The following is a 25289-nucleotide window of genomic DNA, read 5'->3' as shown; positions in this document are numbered from 1 at the left end:
GAAATGAATTAAATATTTCATGGCTTGAGTAACCCTAGTGGCTTTTGCCATCCACACATAGACACACATACAGTGACCACTTTTACGTTCTTCTGTTACGCTTGCGCATGTGTGCAGCTCTACCTGTGGTACTTGAATGCTTCACCTTTGGTTGCATTAGACAACTAACATGTTTAATTTTTGGTTTCTGTTTCTTTAATCATTTTATCCAATTGTGTATGTATCTCTGTGTTTCAATTTGTGTTCATATTAATAACTAACTGAAATTAATGAATTCGTGCAACGAAACAACGAGAAAATTGGACAATCTTTGTTGATTTCTCCACACACAAAAACTCTTCAATCACCTTGACAAATTTACATACCTGTAACATTACATCAAATACATAAGTGCCAGCAAATAGTGAATGTGTCTACAATTGGAAAATATTAAAATAACAAAAAAATATATAAATAAACATTAACCACTTTTACTTTGTGCTAAAATTTTCTCTTGGCAAATGAGAGTGCAACGCGTCTAAGTTTATCAAATACATATTTTATTTGTGCGCCCCCCTTTTCCAGTTTCCTGTATGAAAGTGAATGGCATTTATATACATTTATTTGTATGTACATATGTATGTACATTTCGATGTACAGAAATAACCAATACATATCTTATATGTATGTAATGAAAAGTCATCTCAATATACTAGACCAAAGTTATGGATTTAATGCCACGAAATCTAAATTAAAATTCATAAATAAATTGTTGCTTGCCATCTCTGTCCCTCCACCCAGAGTGGCGCCACCCAGTGGACAATGTTCCATTGTTGCTTCATTCGGTAGCAAAAGTTTCTGCAAAAAAAAATTGGTTTATTGTTATTGTAAGATTTTAATCAAATATGGTATGAAAACATGAATACCAAAAAGAAGGTCAAAATTATAAAGATTTTATAGGGTCTTTAACCATACATAAGTATGTTTGTAGGTGTGTATGTGTGTGAGTGTGCGTGTGTGTGTGTATTTATTACTAACGAGGGTGAAACAATTGGACTTAGTTTTCAATTGGAGTATAATTGAACTTCCGGACCGAAGCTTGTATGCTCTTTTGCAACTCCTTCCTGTTTCCTCATTCATTTCACATTTAAGCGTTGTTTCCATTAACACACAAAAACATTTAAATGATAAAAAATTAATAATCAATTAAGACACTCTTAAGTGCTAGAGGATTAAGAAATAAGCCCAATTAAACTTTTAAAAAATTATAACAGTAATAGTAAAATATAAATACTATAAACTAATAAATAAATGTTAAATTAAAATTTAAAAAAAAAAATCAACAAAATATTAATTATCTACAACCTTTAAATTTTTAGTGTAAATAAATTCACATATTATTTTCTGGATTTTCGGCCTGAAACATGTTGCGATATCTGTTAATTTTTATTCTTCTCAAAAGTGGTGAGTAAATTAAATTTTAAGGTAGGCAGGGCTATAGGTTATAATTTGTATCAATATATAATACCACAAGACCAATATTTTTTTCCTTAGGGACATTAGACAATAATGAGTACATTAAACTACCAAAATATTTGGAACCCATTATATAATAGTCCAATTATAATGATATTTGACACGGGTGTTTAAGTTTAACTAAATGTTGTTTAAGTTTTTTAATAAAACTGTGAAAAATGGGATTATTTTTATAAATACTCCTTATTCTCTAGTGATTGTTTCTTTTGTAAATACAGTGTTGGAAAAAATATTAAAAACGTTTTCTATTTCAATCTTAAAATTTATTTTACAGATATATGTAGGTGGAACTTTACCTTGTTTTCGACTTTACAGAAGTTTTTAAAAACGCTTTAAGTGTTATTTTTCTGCAATATTTTATGATTATATTCACAAAGCATTTAAAATGTATTACAATTCCCTTGACATTTTGTAGATTTCTTTGCGATTACTACCAGTAAGGGTTGTAGAACGATCTGTTAGAAATACCAAAAGAAAAAATATAAAAAAACCAAAAGATAATTGTCTTTTAAAGTTCTGCTATATATAAAAATTGATTAATAAATCGAAAAAAGTATTTATACTTGGTCATAAGAAGGAAAAACAATGACAAAATTGGTCGACGTAAATAAAGTTTGACCACTAGATTAGTTAAAAATCGAAAAATATACAAAAGTAAAAAAAAAGGATATTATATAGTCATTAATCGGAAATATTCAATGTCTGCGGTTGTTATAAACAACGTTTTGGGCAGTTTTAGTTAGTTTTAAATGTGTCAGATATTTCTTACCAATATTATTATTTTACAAATGAAGTACAAATATTTATTATTATTAATTAGCAATAATTCAGCTTTAATATAAATATTACAATTACATGATATTAATTAATGTTTTATCAGCTTTTTGTGGTGAACCTGCCCTATTGACTCAAACCGTCTATGGATTCCTGGATTTTACAACAACAATCGGGAACACTGTAATGGTGTTCTCACCTCAAAGTTCTCCACAACTTGGTAAGTGGCTATTAAAACCAATTAATTGCTTAATATGTACTTTGTTCGCTTTAATTTATTATAACTTTTAATAGTCTCGAGGTTTTAATAGTTTTGCCATAAACATTTTAGATGGTTAATTTTTTAATAGCACGACCCATTTAAACTTAAATTAATTATTTCATGTGTGAATTTATATGAATTAAATACTATATAGTATTTATATTTTATAATTCCGCATTTCATTCCAAGAAACATAAATAATGGCTTCATTTATGCGTACTTTTCAGAACTTAACGCTAACAAAAGCAGTAATCATTTAAATATAATTGAAACAAAGCCACATCCGAATAAAAAAGATAAAGACAAAGATGGTATTCAGCCCACGCCTCTTAATTCAAATCTGATCAATAATCAACCGAAGACATTTTCATCAAAATTTCAAAATGTCAGCATAACAAGTTCGCCAATCGAAACCTTTGCGAATATCCCGGAGTATGATCTACTCTCACGCCAGCCCGAAGAATATGCCGAAGAAACATATCGTGTAATCAATTTAAAATCAAAGGCTGATCCCGATCGGCAGAGGAATTTCCTCTCCAGAAGAGATAGCCATGGCCATCCTACAGGGTTCATAACTAAAATAAGTGAAGTATATACAAGTAATGGATTGCCCACAGTTAGAGAGACGAGCGTGCTGGGAACATATATATCTGGAAAGTATGCGCAAGTTCTTCAATCGGCTTCTGCAACTAATCCGGAAAGAAAGAGCAAAGTGCGCCCGTCGAATGCCAACCGAACAACGAAGACTGTAACGCCTTCCATTCAACCAAATAGATCAATTAAAGAAACTTCCTCACAAGTACACGGTTTTACCAAAACTCATCGAAAGAATTCACAGAGTAATCGAGAAACAGCAGAGAAACCAAGGACAAGCTCAAGAAAGTCTTCACGCAACAAGGGGAAAAGGTAAATGTTTTGTCTTAGTAACTTTTCCAACAGGTAAACTGATATTTGTTACAATTTTTTTTTCTAGGCGACATAAAACAACTCAAAACTCGAAAATAACAATAACTCCATCCGTAATAGAAACAAATTCTCGTCGTTCGTTCCGTACAAAAACTGCAACAATTTTAGCTGAAGAACCTACAACTCCTAGCCAGGGTACATTTAAACTAAATAGACGTCCTGGAAGATGGCAGTATAAATCGTCACCAAAACCTAAAGTTAATATTAGAAAGACCTCCAATACTACAGCAACATCGAATACCTCGCAAAACGATACGGCTAAACCGGAGGACGATATCACAGAGATTAATGCGGATAGTGAAAATCAAATAAACAAAATGATTGGTCTTGGAAGAGACCTTGAAGCATCGGGTTCTCAAAATGGTGCTGTGGCCAACAATAACAATAATGAGGATGTGAAAAAGAACTTTGTGCAAACATTGAATGTGGAAATCTCAACACCTCAAAACTTTGTTGACACTTATTACGAAATTGCTACAATTAAGAGTCCCTTTATATTCCAGGTAAATAATAATTTTGACTATTCCTATGGATACCATACAAATGGACCTTCTTTTAGTTGTGCCATCTTATTTTCTTCTTATAGTCCTAAGACAATTTCAAACATTTCATTTGCAGGCAGGAGTTGTGAAAAAAACTCGCTTTATAACCGTCACCTCGACCATTGAGAAGGTTATTAAAGATGATCACACAGAACCTTATGCCGAAGATGATGGACCTTTAACTGAGAATATCTTGGAATCGTCTACACAAAGCAGAGAAAAGGCTTTAGACGGTAGCGTCACCACATTGAAACCCCTCTATTGGGGCGATACATCTGAGACGCCCGTTTTGGAAACAATCACAGAATCGTTTTCGATTACTCAAACGAAACTTAAAACCCAAATCTTGCCAATTATTTTCGAAAAAAGTAATGAAACCATAGAGGTAACATTGGTTCAAACTTACGATTATACCAGCCTTATAACCGTCACCCAGACAATTTCGCCTTTGGGTGATAATTTCAATCCCTCCAAGAATTTCAAAGACTTTGAAGGAAATTTAGATGAAGCTGGATCTGAACTAAATTTGGATCTGGAGTTTGGTGACGATGGCAATTTGGATAAATTCGATGATAAAATCAAAGGCAAAAATAAGGTTGATGTTAAAAACTTGACCAACATACAAGTTCAGGACTCAATTCTTAGCCCTGAGAAGAACAGTTTGCCATTGGTGAATTTCCTGAGTCAACCAAATAATGTACAAACTGTGACACGTCCAGTTTTAAAACTCGAAACTCTTTGGGAGTCCCATGTAGTCCCACTTGTTCGAGGCTCAGACACGATATTGAGGACATTATCGAAATCAGTGGGAGTCGTTGAGAAAACCGAATATGTCACAGAAGTCTCCACAGTGTCCTTACCGCCATTGCAAACATCACAATATCCATTTTCGATAAATCCATTCTATAATCCATTATTGCCCATACCGCAGCAACAGTTGATTACATCAACTGAAATTGTACAGACAACCGTAACGGAAACAAGCAGCAAGATTCTAAAGTTAACATTCGGAGCCAGGACCGCCTATACGACAATTTTCTCAACTGGAATTGTTCCGACATCGGTGACAAAGATCATTACGGCCACAGTGCCAATGCAGCAACCCGGATCCGGATTCCCTAATTACTATCCTCCTCCATATCCACCATTCGCTTATGTTGGCTAATACGTTAATAATTTCATATTACTTACTATTATTATTATTACTGCATACTTTCACTCTCTTACTCTTTAAGCAAAAGCACCTCGATTCACCACTTTTTGTTTGTGCAATTATAAGAAATCCTGGAAATTACTCAAAATGGGCAATCAAATGTATCAAAACTAGGATATAATACTAACCCAAACATTTTCACAATTTTTGTAAATGATGTTGATTGTAAATAAATAACGTCTAGAATATAAATTTTAGAATTTTAATTTGTTTCCAATAATAAAAAAAACATGAACAATTTTGGTATTATAAAATAAAAAACAACTAACTAGAATCAATATAGGGTGGTAAAGGACGTAGCAAGACGTCGATGAGGAAAGTAAACAGAAAGTAAAAGGCGGTAAACTTCATCAAAAACAAGGTCAAGTATTAGGTGGCAAAAGGCAAATTGAGTGGGTGACACAAATGTCATTATACACATATGTATATACTACATATATATGCCACTAACAGTCTATAAATATCTCGTACCAACCGACATTGTCTATTGACATGATTCCAACCTACCTTAACTACCGAAAGTCTCTTGATGTTAATTTATTCAGTGAACTAAAAAGATTTATATCTACATGCATATGAAGGTACAGGTATTAGGTATATTTTTATTTACTCATTGAACAAACAAAAAAAAAAACACGTTTATATCTATAATAATATCCATATGATAAATACAATTAAAAAATACATTTTCAATATGTTTGCCAATGTAAAGGTAGATGCCAAATTTGTTGAATTGCAGCAATCAGCAGAGAAATCAATTATTTTCGGATACAATAATTTCCAAAATCGTACTCTCTGATTATTTGCAAGATTTTCTGTATTGAAATTCTCATCAATTTGAAGAACAGAGAAATTATCCTGGCTAACGGCATTCCATTTAACATACACATTTGCTTTGGTAGGATTCGAAAATTTGGCAAAATTCGCCCACAATGTCATAATGATATCAGCAATTTTCTTATCGGTCGACTTCCAATCAATAACATTATTCATATATGGAGTACCCCAGACAAATACTTGATCAAAATATTTGGGAACTCCCACCCAATTTGGTATCTTTTGATAGAGTGCCTTTGATTTGAATTTAAATATATAACTATAAACGTGCTGATCCTTGCTAACTATATCGGCAAATATTTGCATTGGTGTTGTATAGAATTTCTCATTATGTGCATTGATTAGATGTGAATTAGTAATTCCTTGATCCTCATTAGTTTCAGCTGAGTACATGAAATTGATTGCATCGGATATAAGCTCATAGTTCGAGCACCATTCATAGTTCTTGACCATTTTGTGCATATCATTCATGGCAATATCACCAAAGAAGTCCTTTAAATCATTGGCGCTTATCTCAGAGTCAATGTTATCTTTGAAGAGCGTAAGGACTTCTTCCATATCAGTTACTCCAATAATTACAGGTACTTTGTGATAATTTCCCTTTAAAAACAATGTTTCGGGCTGATTTTCAATAAAGGGATACGAAATGTTACTTAAACCGAAATCAACCACTGGACCCCAGTTAACGAGTGGCAAATTATCAGACAAACGCTTTGCATCGATTCTCTTCAGGCACTGCATAAACATGGATGTGGGTCTTCGAGGGCATCCAAAAATGCTTGATATTTGATCTAGGGCATTATCATAGTCGTACGGATATTTAACCGCATTCAGGGGATTTCCCGACATTATGATCGCCTTATGAAAAGCTCCCTTTGACCACTCGCCCGAGGTCATGTGCAATCCCACACTTATGGCCCCCGCATCATGACCCATTAATGTTATGCGGTTTGAGTCACCTCCGAAATAGTTAATATTCTTCTTAATCCAATATAATGCCGCGGATTGATCCATTAGTCCATAGTTACCCTGGGCCTCGCCGTCATCGGTGGAAAAAAATCCAAAAATATTCAAGCGATACGAAAAGGTTACAACAATAACTTTTTGTTTAAAAACTAATTGAAATGGCTCCACATCCATGGGACTTCCAGACGAAAAGTCTCCCGAATGAATCCACACAATGACTGCATATCCGTTTATTTCAGGTAGTCCTGAAAAGATTTATTATAAGATTTATTAATAAATGTTATAATTGTCGATTCAACATTTTAAAGAGTTAATTATTTTGTTTATTCTATAGTTTATTAATTTAAAAGAAATCAATTCTTACCATCAGGTACAAACACATTCAGATACAAGCAATTCTCTTCGTATTTTTTGAAACCGTCATCAACTGTCTTATCGGCTGATATAATTTCTAGTATTTTATCAGTATGTTGGCTCATGGAAGACATGCCTTTTTGCCAACAACTTGGTCCAAACGATGTTGCATTAAAAATTCCCTTCCACGGTGTAATCTCAATATCGGGTGGCGAAAATCGCGCAGCATGTGCATACCGAATACCGAGATAAGCTTTGATATTTTTAACACGTTCCATTTTTAAATATGTCCCAGAGACAATTCCATTTCCCGGAATATGTATAAACGGAGCATCAACACTAAGCACACATATATACAAAAAATTGCAAAATATATACGAAAGCAAAATAAACTGTATAAAGAAGTTCATTAGACACTTCATTTTAGAGCAAACTTATTCACATGCTTTTATGCTAGAAATTAAACAATATGTAATATGTATTTAAATTCCCATCGCATGCAAGCAACCTTCTTGGTTGCTAAGGCTCAAATGCTAATAAATGTTGTTGCTAGGATTTTGTAACTATGGCAGTGCTTTTTTTTTTGTTTTCTTATAAATATATACACAAAGGTGGGTATTTATTTCACTTGCTCATGCAGATGTGTAAGCTCTAGGGCTCAGCAATCAACTCTTAACTGATTTAAGTTGCCTTAAGTAGTTGTACTACCAACAGTTATATACTAAGTTAAAGTTCCTTCAAGTCAAGCAGAAGTATATACATTTATGTACTTAGGAAGTCTGTGTATTAAAGTTTAGAACAATTTTGAATAAACTTAAAAATAGCAAATACATAAATCTTTAAAAGTAGTTCTTTTTTTAATCCTTCAACAAATAGTAATACAAATTCAATTAGCACTCCATCATATACAATTACAGAGAAACTTCAACATAACGAACTTCGTTATAACAAAAACTCAATATAACGAATTTTTCTTCAAGTCCCTTGGAAAAACCTTACTTTTACGAAGTTTTTTATACAAAAATGCTCTAAAGCTATAACGAAGAATTACTAAGTCTGAGGGCCTCTATATAACGAAGCAATATTTTGAACATTTAAAAGTTTCGTTATTCCTAACCTCAACTTGGATGAACGATTTGATGATTTAGTTACATTCGATGATAAAGTCAGTATTACGCGTCTTATTACTGATGATGACAGTGTTGAGGAGGATGAAGAGGTTGAGAACGTGAAATGCTCCAAACTTTTCTTGAGGCACAGGAAGCTATAAGCATAGATTATCATCTGTTGATGGCTGCATTCGAAACTTGCGCAAACAAAAATAACCAATTATTAAAAAAAAAATGTATAACTTTTTATTTTTTATATCCATCCCACTTCAGTGCAGTTTTCATTTTTTTAAGGTAAAAACAGAATTTATAACGAAATTACTTTCAGATTTCTTTAAATTTCGTTTTACCTAGGTTTTACTAATAAGTACCAATAGCGAATCAATAGATGTAACGAAAAATATTCTGGTTCCCTTCAGATTCGTTATATCGAGTTTTCATTGTATATTCCAAAGAATCTTTTAAGGTGACATTATTTCTACCAATTTGAACAAAAAAAAGCTTCTATGCAATTTGGCTTGTTAAATTGGACTGCTTAATTATTATTATCCTCTCTAACATTAAGAAACAACACAAAAGGAAATATAACAACCGATGAATATCGAAACGAGTCTTCAGGGCATAGCTATCGCGATATTGATGACCATTGCGGTGCCTCATCGTACATCACTATTAAGAGCCTTCCATCGAGTCTGGCAGCAATCATAAGCAAGTCCAATACCAAATCCCAGTCCCAACCAGATGGGGTATGTTCGGGGCCGTGAGAAACAAAGTGTTATTACCGAACCAATAAGCATTCCACTGCCTCCTTTCATCAAAACGTCCGCAAGGCATTTATCAGTAGCCGCAGATTCTTCCTGTTTTGGGGAATTCATTTTTTTTACTTTTAATAATTTTCAATTTCAATTAATTCAAAAAGGTTTGACAAAAAAAAACTTTGTATGTATTAGGAGAAATGGAAATACTTTGAGTTAAGCATAGAGTTGAAGATACTGCATAAAAGTTTTGAAAAATCTTTAAAATCTTTAAAAAGAAACAACAATTTCTCTTTAGTTTTATGTCACGCTCTTAAACAAAAATATTTATTCGAGTTAAATTATATAAATATTATTTTTATATTATAGCCTTAAACAATTTTCTAAGTCACGCTCTTAAATTATTTTATAAATGGATCTGACTGCGACCCCACAAAAATATTATTAAAAGACTAAACCACGTTTCATTTATTATATATAGGATAACAAAAAGATTTTAATTAAAAAATCTATGACCACAAAACAGAAGCCCCAACAAAAAGATGTTTTTTAGTTGTTTCTACGCACTTTTAAATATTTGGCATTTACCTAAGCCATAGTTAATGTACCAGCGCCAATTCCATATCCAACGCCTTTAGGACCATAATTTCTACCGTAACAGGAGCGACAATATATGTTTCCATCAGGTCCATCATTCAAATTGGTCGAATCCAAGTATCTGCGGCACTCTGAACAATAGAAGCAAATCTTATGCCAAACGTTAAGTTTGCTCTTCATTTGTTCGGCCGCATAGACAGCCAATCCACATCTCGGACAACCATTTACAGAGCGAGGACCACAAGGATTCTTACAGTTCAGACTGCAGAAAGAATAAGATGGACATAGACAAGGCTGGGTAGATATCTAGACAGAATCAGAGACTTACTTGGTAGGCGTATATTCTGGATTGGTGGAAACCAAAGTTGGCGTGTGTCCATATCCAAATCCTTTGGGGCCAAAGAGTTTAGCGTAACACAACTTGCAGTAAACATTATCATCTGGTCCATCACAAGCCAGTACAGAGTCCAAAGGACGATGACATTTTGCACAATTGAAGCACTTCTGATGCCACATCTTTCCTTTGGACAATTGCAATTCGGCAGCGAATACTGCCCCACCACATCGGGGACAGCCTTCTCCTTCGGGTGCTTTTATTGTTGTGGTGTCGGGATCCACGAAAGGTCGCTCTGCTGTCATACTGTCTTCGCTAATATTACGAAAACATTTCATTAAATGTTGTTCCCTTAGGAAAGCTTATACCTACTTTATGCCATCGGTTTGTAGAAAACTAGATCCGCATGCAAATCCATAGCCATGAGGTCCCCATTTTTTGCCATAGCAGGTTTTGCAATACACTTCATTGTCCGGACCATCGCAAGCGATTATTGAGTCAAGGGTTTTGGTACAATCACGACATTTGAAACATTTTCTATGCCATGGTCGACCTTTGGACAAAACTTGTTCAGCCGCAAAAACAACGCCCCCGCATCTGGGACAACCCTCACCTTTGGGGGCTTGTATTTGCTCGACGTTTATTGGAGAGCTTTTTGGAGCCATATCGCTGCAAAAATTTTACATAATTTACAGGAAATAATTCGAGTGGTGCAATGAGTTTAACGATTACCTCTGCCTTTCCGAATCCCTTATATCTGACATTAAACCCAACGATGATATGCCAAGGTGTCCATATCCTCTTGCTCCAAACTTTTGAGCGTAACAACCTAAAAATTCAATATTAGCTTGCGTGGAGAAATTAAATACATATGTGTGTACATATTTACCTCGACAATAAATGTCCTTATCCGGACCATCACAATGAAGGGTTGAGTCCAACGTTTTGTTGCATTGTACACACTTGAAGCACCTTCGATGATAACCCTAAATCATAGTGTAGGGCGTATAGTTAAGAGATTGGTAAAGTCCAAGGTAAGAAAGCAAAGATAACGAGTCTTTTCTTTACACTCAATACAATTTACCGATTTTGGTATACCCTGAAAACAACTATTTCTAAACTCTTTAGACTATATTAATATATTCAATTCTTTTATCAATAACACACCAATCTAGGTCCATATTTTAATAGCTTGTGCTCCTATAGTTTCCGAATTTTCGGTATTTACACAGACAAACAGAAATTTATCGAATTTACGAAACCATTTCACCCTAATGGGTGCATGGTGTAAAAACTCCAGCTGCTATCAATCACCCAATAAATCTGTCTCTATATATAGAGAATGCTTAAAGAATGCTTACCTTGCCTCTTGCCAGCATTTGTTCGGCTGCGTAGACATATATACCACACCTAGGACATCCTTTTCCATCAGGAGCCTGTGATGGAACTTTGGGTATGATAAATCTAAATCAAAAATTAAATAAATATCAGGAAAAAATGTTGATTATGGATACAATTGTCTTGTTTTTTTGTTCCTCAGCTTCATTTTTACTAATCACTGGAAGACTTTCTATTATATTAACCCATTATAATTAAAATCTTCCTAATTAGATCTATAATTGCAGAACACGTACAAATGAAAAAAATTCCTATTTTGTTCACAGAATATGTATACTTAATCATGTATTATTATTAGCACACAACAGCAAATAAATATTTCTATATGTAGGTATATACTTATATATATATATTAATTTTGACCAGAAGTTTGCAAAGTTTATATGGATATATCTGCAACTAAAGAAATATTATACGCTGGGATAGGACATCTTCTTTCTCGGCCAAATTCCTCTTTATATATATTTACATATATATTTTACCGATTCCAATTTTAGTCTAAAAACTAAGCAAAACATTACTTTATTCACATGTCTGGACAAATATTAAAAATTGACATTTATTTCAGACGAAAAAACATTTTATTTATTAGTTAAATACTTTATGAACTCTTAAATGTTGTCAGAACCAAAAAAAAAAAACATTTAATTTGGAGGCAATAAATTTATAAATTTATTTAATTTGATTACCTCCATACACATATTTACATAAACCAAATGATTACATATTAGGAAAAACAATGTTTTATGAAATAAATATGAATTCTGTTCCCAGGGGGATTAATTGATGTCAAAAAATGTACATACATATGAAGGTATGTATGTATAATTACAAAAATAATGTTGAAACTATTTTTTCACCCAATGACTCATTTACTTTCCGCACAAAAATATATTTTGTTTTTAGACCAGTCATTTAATTATATACTTAGAATATGAATAAATAGATTGCTAGAAAACAATTTTAGCCCCAAAAGTTGATTGTTTCAAAAATAGTTGTCATTAAAAAATTTCCATTCCCTATGTATGTATATATAAATTTGTATTGCCTAAAAATTGATAAATTTGCTCTATGCATTTTTGAAATTTCTTGCACTTTCAACAAACAAATGTCGTAACTTTTTATTGACGATAGATGAACTCCAAAATTTTGCCGACATTTTTGTAGTACGGAATGGGTGATCCCAGGCGGTGCGCCCTCATTTCAGAAAATATAAACAATTTTCAAATGAAAAATGAATTTCGAAATTCGTTTCGAATTTCATTTAATATGGGGGGGGCAACAGTTCACACATAATAACATTTGCCCTAAAAATTTTGACAAGTTGCAGGTTTTTATGATCAACAAACAGAACTATATTCAGTGCCAACGAATAAATAATTATGATTAATTGCTTAGTTCTATTATACATTTTATTATTTCGAATTTGCAGTCGGTGGTTAACTTAGATAAATACAAAAATAACATCGACACAAAGTACAGATACAGATATACACAAACATACATATGTCTTTAAATATACATATTACACGTACATTTGTCTATGCGGGTGGACATCATCAACAATATATACGAGAATTGTGTGTGTGTGTGTATTTTTTATGTCTATGTATGTAGAACCAAGATATATAGTAACAAATGGCATTACAGTTGCCCGGTAAACAGATAATCGATCACTTCAGGAACAATCAGTTGCTGAAAGTGTCAAAATTTGTTGTACATTTATATTAATCCATATAGTCAAGGGACTCAGCTTAATACAGAAGGAGACATGAATGTAATGAAAACAAAGAGAGTGTTGGTGTTTTGGTGTGTTTTTTTTTTTTTTTTTTAATATAAATACAAAAATTAGAAAGGGTATCGCTTAAATGAATTCACATATAAGGACTATAAAATATACAGTTTTTAATACAAAAACAAAATTTCCAGATTCAGAGATACACTTGCATACTTCTAAATAAAAAATGCATTATGAATAATCCTTACTCTCTGTTTAAATGAGCACCGGTGTCCATGGATAGGCAACCAGCGCCACCACCGAAACCGTAACCCTTTGGTCCATATTTACGTGCGTGGCAGTTTTTACAGAACAGTTCCTTTTCGTGCTCTGTGCAATTTGTGGAGTCCAAGGCCTTGTTGCACATACCTAGAAGGTAACAATGAAACAAATGGGAGGGCACGTTTGTAAAAATAGATTCGGATGCGGGATGTACATATGTACATATGTGTGTTTTGAATACATATTATTGTACATATAAAATATGTAGGTCATGGTACACATTTGTTTCACAAATACTTACTGCACTTGAAGCAAGTTTTATGGAATTTGTAGCCACCAGCAACGCGCTCCTCAGCGGCGTACACCGACTTTCCGCACGCGGGACACTTTGGTGTTTCTACTGGAACGAAAGGCATGTTTGTATCTGCAAAATAATCTAAAATTAGTTTAATTCCATTTATGTATCTATTGTATGTGTAATCGTAAATATTTATACATATATACAAGAAGCACGCACATTTGTGTATATATATTTTCGTTATTTTCGTAATTATATATCCACTTTATATGTACACATGTATATATACAATTTAGAATAAGGATGCTTGTATATATAGATTTGATTCACGTATGTATGTATGAATGGTTATTGCTATGTACATACCTTCGGAGGTACTCTTGTGAAGTAGTTCCTGTTCGTCAGAAATGCCGCGGACTAGACTGGAAAGATTCTGTACACAGGTAGTCTATATTTGTGGATGCACACGGCACAACTAAGAAAAGCAGTTTGCGTAATAAAGACAGCACTTTCCGAATATACAATATAATATCAATATTCATCATACAATGCATAGATTTTATACCGTTGACTAATGCATAATCAGCATCAATGTGTACATATGTATTTACATACATACATACATAAGTTGATGCAATTTAATGTACGTAAATCTCTATGTATATTTAAATGTACATATGTATATATACATATATCTGCATATATATATAGTTACGTTTACTTCTCTATAGCACCAGCATGATTTTTATCGCCCGCAATTAAATTTGGCTCGGTTTATCTGAATATATATATATATACATACAGACGTACATCAGATGTATGCACACATACATATGTGCGTACGTATATATCTCCGAACAAACATACATACATACATACATATGTAGCTGTATATACACAGATACGTAGGCTAGATTTGAGTGGGTGTGAGATAAAAACGTTGAGATATTCTCCTTGCATGGGAACAATTAATTAATTTTTAACATATATATTCGAAAAGGCAATTTTTGCATTCAAACAAAAGTTAGATATATATTATATAGAAATATAGGACTCTATATTTTCCATATTTGTACATATAATGTATTTCTTTTCGTTTATTTGTCCACCCTAATTTAAATGTATTTATGATATGCATATGTTTTTAATATCGTACCTAATTATGTACATATGTAAAAACATACATTCATACATATGTATGTACATATATACGCGAATTTAAATACATCATAAAACGATGGAGCATGAAACAAGATAACCCTATTTGAAATGTAAAATAAAAAATGTTTAAATTCAACCGATGAATAGAGATCCATAAATATTTATTGTATGTATGCAAAATTAATGTTACATATTTTCAACACTCTATCTAAACATTGCTGCGCTTTTGTGCTACGACTCTAAAAGACTAAAAACCAGTTTTAGTATATATTATAACCGGTTATGTACCCATTTGAAACCCAGATCTGTATACATACAAATGTAGGTAGGCAGATTAATATCTGCATTAGGGTGCCCCTCGAAATTTATTTGAAATCGTAACTGATCCCAGAGTAAATAAACATTGCTTGTTTAGCAAAACTTTATTGTATCTCAAATTCGTTGTTCATTTTACACACAGTATCGTATACGCTTTTTGAAAAGTCTTAATGGCACTCTTTCTTCCTGTGTATTCAATGGTGTATATGCATATACACATAAATATTAGGGCGTCCTTTTGCTCAACCAACGAAACAAAAAATATTACAACGAACTTTTTTAAAAAACTTACAAATATGGGCAAGTATAAAATGGATTACTTTTGGATTTTTGCAAATGTGTATTTAGTTTTTTGGGTAAATATATTTATCTGTAACTTGAAAATCTTCACACCCATTCAAAAAATCGTCCATGAGGTAATAAGTAAGTATTTTCAAGTATTTTTAATAAGTAAAATTTAACTTTATTGACTTTCGATTAGCACAACTTTTGTTCTATTATCTTAATCACCAAAATTTAAATGCACCCTTGTTAATTAAACATTTACTTACAAAAATAACTTTATTTGGAAAAGAAAAATAATTGTATTAAAAAAATACAGCAAAAAAAGGAGAATGCAAAATTTTGTGCTTGATTAACTTATTAGGTACACATAAATTGATTAAGTTATATTTAATTTAAGAGTTTTCAAATCACTGAAAAGCTTTTTTTTGTTTCATTATTTGACTTATATCCTTTATTTTACCATTATTTTTTCAACCGGTTGGGCATACTCTTAATCAAAGCTTGGCAGGCAAATCTTCTTCGATGCAGTACCACAATTGTTGACATGTTTTTCCTTTTGTCACTTGATTCTATAGCTCATCCCACAATTTACCGATGAGATTCAGATCAGGAGACTGACTGGGCTAAGTAAGAATGTCCACTTTATTGACCACTAACCAAGTTTTTAAAATTTTTGTATGTATGTACATACGTAGATATATCACATATATATATTTTTTTTAAAGCTAATTTAGATAAAATTTTTCTAGAAGGTACTAACTACTTTAATGACTAAATGTCCATAGTTTATTAAGCTTAGAGATTTTTCTGAAATCTGAAGAAACTTTAAATTTTATAAAATATGTTCAAAAATCTGTTCAGTTTAATACCATTCTTATTACCCATAAGAATGTATAATTGCCTCCCCGTTGAACAACACAAACTGCAAATAGGTATTTATTTTGCAAGCTTCAATTTCCTATGGCTAGTGACCAGCTGGTCTGGACGTCATTCCCGTTCGGGTCAATGACCCCGAGACAACAAGTAATATGCGAAAAGTTGAATTGAAGTATGAATAAGTGCTTTACTTTTTTAACTTCGAGCTGGTTCTTATGATCTGAGCACTATGTGGTTAAGAAAACAATTTTACAGTTCGACATGTGTAAAAAGTTTGAGGTTTTTTTAAATGTCGGAATACGTGCACAAATGTACATTCTCTAAAAGGGAAATATAAAATTATTTTTACCCGGAACAATTTCGTGTCAGGTCGAGGCGCTATGGCATTGCCTTTAAACCTGGAATACGTTTTAAAAATCCGACGGATCTCCGACTGTAAGAAGTTAAAAGTTTTCTTAAAGCTAGTAAAACATAAATTCTCTTAGTCTAAAAAATTAATTAATAATATGTACATATATATACCGATCGATATGACGATGGAAGGATATATATTTTAAATTAAGGTTATTTGTTGAAATGTTTTATAGTAAATAAAATTGATTGGAGATAAGGGGAAAAATGTTTATTCTAGATGCAGCAAGTAAAAGAGAAATCTAAGCAGAACAGAACAAATGAAACACAGTTTCTAAAAACCTTAACAATAACTGCAAAGTTTTTAAAGCATTCAAAAATAATGAATTGCTTTCTAGTTATCGCAATATGTACCTAGATTTTGATAATGTAGTTTTCTGACTTGAGTTCAATCGGACTGTTTTGAAATTAAGAACTGTCAACAGTGCTAAGGGCCATTCCAACTGTTTATTAACTGAAGAATTTAACGCCTTTAATAAAATAAAGCTTTTGAATAGCGTGACCATCTGTTGAGAAATTCCGGGTCAGGTTTCGGTTTTGAAGGCAAAGTTTTTAACGGCCCGGCTTGAAACAAACAAAATAAATTAGAAATACCTGAAGAACCAATTGGTCCGGACTGGACAACTATCCGGCGTAAGTAACCAGCTGGAGTTCGAGTATAAGTATAACTTTCCGAATGTGTGCTGTTAAAATTTTTAAAAATTGTTTTCGAAAATTGAATGGACATTTTTTAAAGAGCTGTATATTTTTAACCGTACCTGAGTGATCTCTAGCCCAAGGAATCACCCTGTTCTTCAAGGACTTAAGTACAATAATTTGTATATAATCTACCAAGATATGAAACAATTTGGCTTAAATAGATAAACATAATTATATATGTATGTAAATAAAGATACATATGTTAATATATAAGCTGTAGATATATTAATAAACCAATTTCTTAATAGCTTGACTGCCAAAAACGATAGAGATGTATATATTTATCGAATCATTTATAATTTATACCATTAAAGATTTGAACTGTTGAATCGCTGAATTAAATTTTGTTTAGTTTAACAATGTTCAGCATGACAGTATTTTTAAAATACTTAATGTCAGAGTTACCTATGTATATCTTGCTTCCTCTTTTTTTTTTTTAAGTGTCATATTAAAAGTAATAAAAGTATCTAAAGAGGTGATGACATAGATTTTTCAAATTCACAATGGCATATTCAAATTAGCGCTTGAGTTGGATTTTGATAAAATTTGTTTTTTTTTTAATCTGACAAAAAAAAAACGAACGACAAAGACAACGACATGCTACACATAAATAAATGAAATATTTTTTTTTTTTGCCGTATAAAAATACGTTTGGAAAAGTTCATATGTTAACAATTTTACAAGCAAGTAGTTACAAAATGTAATTAAGATAATTTTGGAACTATAACAAATTTATAATAATTCCATTTTATTTTATAAACCCAGTTATATCATTATGTTCCATTCCTTCGTCCCGTTTGTTCAGAATAAAACATTTTAGCCGCCGATAGTATTATTACGTTACATAGTACATTACGTTAACGGAAGTTGATATTTGCCTTCTTCTTTCTTTTTCCGTCTGTCATTTGGCGGTTCGGTACGGTATTAAATTTTGACTGCTGGTAATCATGAAATTTATAAGCAATCTTTATATTTCAGTGGCCTATTCAATCAGAATTCAACCATGCCTCCTAAATTCGATCCAACGGAAGTAAAATTAGGTATGTTTCATTGTTCTATACCTTGTTATTCGTGAGTATTAAGTTGCATATAAATATATGTGTACATTGATACCTGTATTGTGTTTTTAATATAAATAACAATTCAATGTTTGCATTTCAGTTTACCTGCGTTGCGTGGGTGGAGAGGTAGGCGCCACTTCATCGTTGGCCCCCAAAATTGGTCCCCTCGGTCTGGTAAGTACAAAGTGTAATTGTTGTTTTATAAAGTAAAACCCTGTATATTGACGAAATTATTGTTTGTTTTAGTCGCCCAAGAAAATTGGAGATGATATTGCCAAGGCTACCGGAGACTGGAAGGGTTTGAAGATCACCGTTTGTCTGACCATCCAAAACAGACAGGCTGCTATCTCTGTTGTCCCTTCGGCCGCATCCCTCATTATCAGGGCTCTGAAGGAACCCCCACGTGACAGAAAGAAGCAGAAGAACAGTGAGTATTCGTTTTCTATCGGTGTGTTTATTCAGTGCTTCAAAGTTCATAAAGATGTGTTAGTTTCTTGATACTAGCCAGATGGCAAGAGGTTAAACAAAAACATTTAGATCTATTCTTTATGTGTATTGGTGGTGACATCGTTTATGATTGCAATAGCGAACAAAAGAGCTTTGAATCGATGCTGCAATTTTATTAAATACTATTCAGCCTTAGCGTGCTGCGTCCTATCCATTGACCATAGCCGGCACAACCGGCGTTTGTTTGTTTATATGACGTACATAATTATTAACCTAAAAACATGGATCCGGATTAAGGGACTTACACTCCAGAATAAAGTGTATACTCGAGAACTAGAATAAAGCAGCACTGAAAAGACTTTAGCTTTAAGCACTTCGAAAAACAATTTTCTAATCATTACTTCTCTTCTGATTGCAGTTAAACACAGTGGAAACATCGGCTTCGATGATATTCTGGCTATTGCGAGAACTATCAGACCTAGATCTATGGCCCGCGAATTGAAGGGAACCTGCAAAGAAGTCTTGGGTACTGCTCAAAGTGTTGGTTGCACTGTTGATGGAAAACATCCTCATGATGTTATTGATGACATCAACAATGGCGCTCTTGAAGTCCCCGCAGAATAATCTGCGATAGATTATTTTGATACACAGTTAATAAATAATACGTGTTGCAGCCCGTAATTAAACCGTCATTGACATTAAAATTAAATACTTTTGGTTGGTTTGGACAGGAGAGCAAATATATTTTTGTGATAGACTTTATTAGACAACATTTGATTGTGAACTATGTTTGCTTTCCCGAGGTTAAGCTGTGGATAACACCGAGGATGAACATGCGACAAGTTACATAAAAATATTTGCTATAAGCTTAAAGATATGAATATTTGCATGTCCTTTTAGCTATCAGCAAATTTCAGATTCCACTTGCGATGCAAAAGGGTGTTGCTTTAATTTGGCAACGATTGGATAGCGGCTCCAATCAGAATTTCAGAAGAATTGAAAGAATTGAAAGATGGGGAACACGGTCCTGCAAGAGTTAAGGCTACAAGAACAAGCGCAGCCTAGGTCTTCCCATATTGTTTCGCAAACAGTTATGAGCACATGTCAATCAATCTAAATCACGGGCGGCTAAATGCAAAGTTTTTTTTTAAACATTTAGGGAGCTGCTTTGCGACGCACTCGTTCCATGAACTAACAGCGACTCCGAGATACCATTGAATACATCAATGATTTTTAAGCCAGTGTATTTAAATTGTAATTGTCGTTGTATATCAATCTCATATAATTTCAACCCCACCGCCCTCACAAATTTGCAACAAAACAAAGTAAATTTCACTTTTAGAACATTTTTATTTTATATTCATGGGAAGTTTTATACCAGCATGTCGAAAAAGATTTCATCCACCGCTTACAACTTCAACTTGGTGCGCCTCCAGTGACGACGCTTGGCGTTGTATCTGAAAATAAAATAATAACACACATAAAAATTTGCAAAAAGTAATTCAAGAAATTGTCTGCTAAGCTAAAAAAATTCTTTTTTTGTCACGAGCTGCATAGCTTGATGAATCTTTTACAGCTGGAACACCAATCACAATCGATACAGCTTTTAACACTATATTTTTAGCTGGCACTTGATTTAAATTACACTGACTAAACAGATATGCTGTATTCTAATTGTGTAAAATTCCAGAGAACTCTATTTATTGGTAACAAAAACTAATATAACAAAGCAAACATGAAAACGTACCTGATTGTGTTACCAGTACGCAAGCGAACCCACTGCGGGACAGATCTGTTCTGCTTTAGCTTTTTAGCTAACTTTTGCTTGATTCTGAACGATTTGTGTGCGGCCTGTTAAAAGAAAAGTGCATAAACATAAGAAAACATTAATATTGCCAAAAACTTTAACGATTTAGGAAATACAGTTAGATTACGTACCATTTTAATGCAATCCAATTGAAGCACCACACCGGAAAGAAAGAAGTTTCATTGGTGTGGGTTAATCGATATTTCAGTGTTCGATAAGTTAGAAAATGCACCTCAGTACATTATACGTGAAATGCATTTGGCACTTAAACTATATTTTTGAAATAATGAAAATGAAACAATGTTAAAAAAAAATGGGTATTTTAACATTTAAAAACTAATTTTGCAACGATTTTTCCATTACTATATTTTTCTCAACTTAATTATTTGTACTAAATTTAAACCAACAATAGAAAATACGAAAAATTAAAAAATCTAACTTTGGCGGCACTGAGTACTTGTAATGCCAGCCATTTCCATTTCTTCAACTCATTACAAAATTTCATTTCGTTTCAAAAAATATTTTTGTATTATGAAAAATATATTTGTAAAAAAGATTTTTACATTTTGACACACATATATTTCTCAGTAATGTAGGCTTTTCGATCTATTGTTTCTATAGTAAGCCGATCCGATGATTTGTCAATTTGACTTACAATGTTTAACAAGAATATAAGAACTTTATGGTCTCTTTCTATGTGTTACAAATATCTGTAATACCTACAAAGTTTGATATGTAACACATATTATAGACTTTATTTGGAAAAATAATCTTGCTTAATTATCCAACTTAAATTTTTGTTTGATACTTCTTATTTATATTCTATTATTATACATTTTTTTCTTAACTTAAGTTTAGAATATAATTTAAAAACTCGAACATTAAAATAAATCCACGTGCAACAGCTGCTGAGAACTGTACCTTGATATTCAATTATCACTCTCAAAATTGGTTTTGGAACATGTATCATAGACTCTACGGAAAAAGCTTTGTCTAACTTCCTAATTAACCTTTATATAGATATGTATTTGTTATTTTTCATATAAGATGGACACAAAATTGCAATTGTATTCAAGTGAACCTATTCACTTTTTATTAAAAACAATACTAGATATTACCAGCCTAATCTTTTGAAATGGAAATTTGATTTACCAAGTGTTTTGTGTAGATATATCAAAACTATTGTTGTTGCGAGATTCGTCGAGTATGGCTCCAAAGCCCTTATGGTCCAGCGAAATGATGCTGATAAAAATATGTGTATAACGGGATGTTAAATAACTATTAAGACAAACTAAGATAAATAACTGTAATTTGTATCTTACAAATTAGCCCACAAAGAAAGCCGTAGGTTAGCAAATAAATAAAAATTACATTATGGGATATAATTATCAGCAATCAGAATAATTCGACTAGTCAACTAAAACACGGTGTAGTGGTAGTCAATTAGAGGCATACTTGTTTTGACAATTTCTTTTATTCTCACTGTAACTAAAATTATTTTATAGATTTGCAGTTTACTGTCCAAGCAAATATATAAAATATGATAACACATTTTCTCTTCCACAAATTTATTTATTTATTTATGGAAATCAATTTATCGAAAACGTCGTTGCGTTTAAAACATATCGTCGTGTAGTAGTGCCTTCAACAATTGTGTTTCTAAATCATTGTTTCATTACGCCATTGTGTACATATGTACGTGCATTGTTCCGTTTTCAATGAGTGTCAGTGTCACCAGTCCAGTTAATTATAATTTCTTTATTATATTTTATTCTAAAATATTTCATAAATAAGCTGAAAATATAAGTCTGGTGTCAAAGTAGTGCAATAGGATAGTGATTGTGTTGTCGATATACAAATTTTTCTACACAAATATGAACAAACATACATATACATGCATTATAGCACAATGCAATTAGTTATATGTATGCAACATTTTGCTATGTAAACTCTTTTTTTTAATTGAAGTAATTTACATATGTACGTACATTTATACGTGCATAGAGTGTGAAATATAGACTCGTACATACAACACCCAAATATACACATATTTGCATTCTAATTATACGCATCGCACAATATAACAAGTTGCTTTAAATATGCGTGAATTCAAAGTTGTTGTGCTTGGATCTGGCGGAGTGGGAAAATCAGCCCTCACTGTTCAATTTGTTTCGGGATGCTTTATTGAAAAGTATGACCCAACCATTGAGGACTTCTATCGGAAAGAAATAGAGGTATGTAAATTCATACTTACATACATATGTATGTATGTATGGTGTATGGAAGTATAGATGAGTGTGCATGTGTTTCCATACATACATATTCATTTACTTTTGTATTTATATGTTATGCGTATATTTATAAGTACGTCGCATGTGTGGAGATGTATGTATGCATGTATTTACATACATATATCGCAATATATGTATAAATTCGTTCATATGTATGCATGTATGTATGTATGTACATGCGAGTGTGTGTATCTATGTGCATATGTATACATATATGTAGGTAAATGATCCATTTGTATGTACATGTATGTATGTATTCAACATATCACACATATATATATGCGTACATATATATGAAAATATGAACATATGTTTTTACAGACTTAATCGAAAAATGTAGATAAAAACACACACACACATGTTCAATAGACTTTAAAAAAAATACATATACATTTGTATGTATATGCATTTTTGCGTATGTATGTGTCATTGATATGACTGCAAATTGGTTTCATTTGTTGCTCCTTGTTTCCCTATAATTCCTTTTTACGTTTCATTCCGTGTTCCATCTTCCGGCCGTTTGAAAATGTTCGACAGCAACAGCAAATATTGTTTACTGTTTGCGGCAATTCTAGGGATGATTTGTTACATATGTATATGTACATATGTATGTATACATACATACATCATTTTTTTACGGCCGGGTACTCTCCTTTATAAGGACTCATTAATTATCAGATTAGTGAGATTAATTTCATTTACGTTTAAATGAATCATAAATGCTTTTTACTCCTGACTACTAAAAAATGTTTTTATGCAGGATATTTAAAATATTAATAATCATGATGCTTTCAATATACTAATGCTTTATTGGCATAAGTAGTATGAACTCAGTAACCCTTTGTCCTTGTATAAAAATTAAATGTTCATGGTGGAATTGTCTGAAAAGTGTCCAAATGCCTCATCAGGACTGCTATTCCGCCTGCTTTATTTGATTTGTTTTTTCAACATTGGACAATTTGCACTTCATCCCCTGAAAAAGATATCAAATTTCACTAATGATGTTTAGGCTATATTGTTATACACATATATAGTCCTCCCTTTCCGTTAATGTTACCCCAAATTAATAAACATCATTCTCACAATTTTACAAATAGGCTCGAAAAGAAAAGTCGAAACGATTCTTTTTTAAATAAGTAATTAAAAATTCCTTTTTAACCTATTTCATATATAATATTTAAAATATATGTATTAATTAATTGCACATTTTAACAGGTTGACAGCTCCCCTTGCGTTTTGGAAATATTAGACACAGCCGGAACAGAGCAGTTTGCTTCCATGAGGGATCTCTATATTAAAAATGGACATGGGTTCATTGTAATGTATTCACTCACGAACCATCAAACATTTCAGGTATATTGATGATAAAAATCAAACAGAGAGGAATCTAGGATGAGTTTTATATTACTAATAATTTGTTTTAAAATGAATTTCTCTTTGTTTTGTTCACAGGATATTTCTAGTATGAAAAATGTGATTACTCGCGTTAAAGGAAGTCAACCAGCACCAATACTACTAGTCGCGAATAAATTTGATTTGGATTGCCAAAGAGAGGTGTCCACCGCTGAAGGTAAGTTTCAGTTTACAATCCAACCTATTGAAATACTTATTCTATTCTAATTAAAGGAAATGCTTTGGCCAATCTGTGGGAGTGTCCATTTATTGAAGCATCAGCTAAAGATCGGATAAACGTCAATGAAGTATTTGCAACCATTGTTCGGGAGATGAATTTAACGCAAGAAAAACGTCAGAAAAAGAATTACTGTTGTTGTACGCTTTTATAGAAATTTGTAAAATTGTAAGATTATTATAGTTAAAAATAAAATAACTAATATTTAATAGATAACAAAACTTTAAGAGTTCTCATTTAAAACATTGCTACATAACTTTAAAACAATATCCTCTATTTTGTTATTTGAAATGTGGTAAACAGCTAACAGTATTTTGATTATAGATACAAAAAATAGTTTGACTAACTTTAAAAAATACATGGCAAATATATTTCAGAGCATGC

The 25289-nt window shown here is 32.3% G+C and overlaps 7 protein-coding genes across 10 annotated transcripts; 3 read left to right on the top strand and 4 right to left on the bottom strand.

Moving 5' to 3' along the window:
- Positions 1–86: 86 nt before the first annotated feature.
- LOC6639973 lies at positions 87–5422 on the top strand. The gene is made up of 6 exons (XM_047009941.1): positions 87–216; positions 1359–1443; positions 2396–2509; positions 2779–3457; positions 3525–4020; positions 4136–5422. The coding sequence occupies exons 2-6, from the start codon at positions 1404–1406 to the stop codon at positions 5222–5224; spliced, it is 2418 nt and encodes an 805-aa protein (XP_046865897.1). The 5' UTR covers positions 87–216; positions 1359–1403; the 3' UTR covers positions 5225–5422.
- A 362-nt stretch (positions 5423–5784) lies between these two features.
- On the bottom strand, positions 5785–7851 carry LOC6639974 (carboxylesterase 5A). Its single transcript, XM_023182186.1, has 4 exons — positions 7823–7851; positions 7440–7768; positions 5958–7320; positions 5785–5821 (listed from the first exon to the last, which is right to left on the bottom strand). The coding sequence occupies exons 1-4, from the start codon at positions 7849–7851 to the stop codon at positions 5785–5787; spliced, it is 1758 nt and encodes a 585-aa protein (XP_023037954.1).
- A 1199-nt stretch (positions 7852–9050) lies between these two features.
- LOC6639975 (MICOS complex subunit Mic10) lies at positions 9051–9471 on the bottom strand. Its single transcript, XM_002063424.4, has one exon. The coding sequence runs from the start codon at positions 9411–9413 to the stop codon at positions 9195–9197; it is 219 nt and encodes a 72-aa protein (XP_002063460.1). The 5' UTR covers positions 9414–9471; the 3' UTR covers positions 9051–9194.
- A 283-nt stretch (positions 9472–9754) lies between these two features.
- On the bottom strand, positions 9755–14372 carry LOC6639976 (muscle LIM protein 1). Of its 3 annotated transcripts, none has more exons than XM_047010120.1 (9): positions 14286–14347; positions 13923–14057; positions 13609–13768; positions 11586–11688; positions 11114–11210; positions 10957–11053; positions 10597–10893; positions 10219–10539; positions 9755–10152 (listed from the first exon to the last, which is right to left on the bottom strand). In XM_047010120.1, exons 2-9 carry the CDS (start codon positions 14035–14037, stop codon positions 9882–9884), a joined length of 1461 nt encoding a protein of 486 aa, XP_046866076.1. In that variant the 5' UTR covers positions 14038–14057; positions 14286–14347; the 3' UTR covers positions 9755–9881. The 3 variants fall into 3 exon arrangements, with proteins under 3 accessions (XP_046866076.1, XP_002063461.2, XP_023037809.2); XM_002063425.4 differs by having other exon boundaries at positions 9757–10152; positions 13923–14045; positions 14286–14372; XM_023182041.2 differs by lacking the exons at positions 9755–10152; positions 10219–10539; positions 10597–10893; ... (1 more) ...; positions 11114–11210; positions 11586–11688 and having other exon boundaries at positions 13511–13768; positions 13923–14045; positions 14286–14369.
- A 4147-nt stretch (positions 14373–18519) lies between these two features.
- LOC6640545 (60S ribosomal protein L12) lies at positions 18520–19869 on the top strand. Of its 2 annotated transcripts, none has more exons than XM_015178783.3 (5): positions 18520–18585; positions 18648–18709; positions 18831–18904; positions 18977–19157; positions 19596–19869. In XM_015178783.3, the coding sequence occupies exons 2-5, from the start codon at positions 18673–18675 to the stop codon at positions 19799–19801; spliced, it is 498 nt and encodes a 165-aa protein (XP_015034269.1). In that variant the 5' UTR covers positions 18520–18585; positions 18648–18672; the 3' UTR covers positions 19802–19869. The 2 variants fall into 2 exon arrangements, with proteins under 2 accessions (XP_015034269.1, XP_002063463.1); XM_002063427.4 differs by having other exon boundaries at positions 18573–18590.
- Positions 19870–20507: 638 nt separating this feature from the next.
- LOC111519865 (60S ribosomal protein L39) lies at positions 20508–21152 on the bottom strand. Its single transcript, XM_047010119.1, has 3 exons — positions 21116–21152; positions 20925–21028; positions 20508–20634 (listed from the first exon to the last, which is right to left on the bottom strand). Exons 1-3 carry the CDS (start codon positions 21116–21118, stop codon positions 20586–20588), a joined length of 156 nt encoding a protein of 51 aa, XP_046866075.1. The 5' UTR covers positions 21119–21152; the 3' UTR covers positions 20508–20585.
- A 1520-nt stretch (positions 21153–22672) lies between these two features.
- LOC6640547 (ras-related protein Rap-2c) lies at positions 22673–25085 on the top strand. The gene is made up of 4 exons (XM_002063429.4): positions 22673–23218; positions 24491–24628; positions 24728–24845; positions 24902–25085. The coding sequence occupies exons 1-4, from the start codon at positions 23084–23086 to the stop codon at positions 25057–25059; spliced, it is 549 nt and encodes a 182-aa protein (XP_002063465.2). The 5' UTR covers positions 22673–23083; the 3' UTR covers positions 25060–25085.
- Positions 25086–25289: the final 204 nt, after the last annotated feature.

This window comes from Drosophila willistoni (genome assembly GCF_018902025.1).
Source record: "Drosophila willistoni isolate 14030-0811.24 chromosome 2L unlocalized genomic scaffold, UCI_dwil_1.1 Seg196, whole genome shotgun sequence".
In the NCBI taxonomy this organism is placed as follows: Eukaryota; Metazoa; Arthropoda; class Insecta; order Diptera; family Drosophilidae; genus Drosophila; species Drosophila willistoni.
The sequence above is the reverse complement of the archived record's forward strand: the minus strand, read 5'-3'. Positions and strand labels throughout refer to the sequence as shown.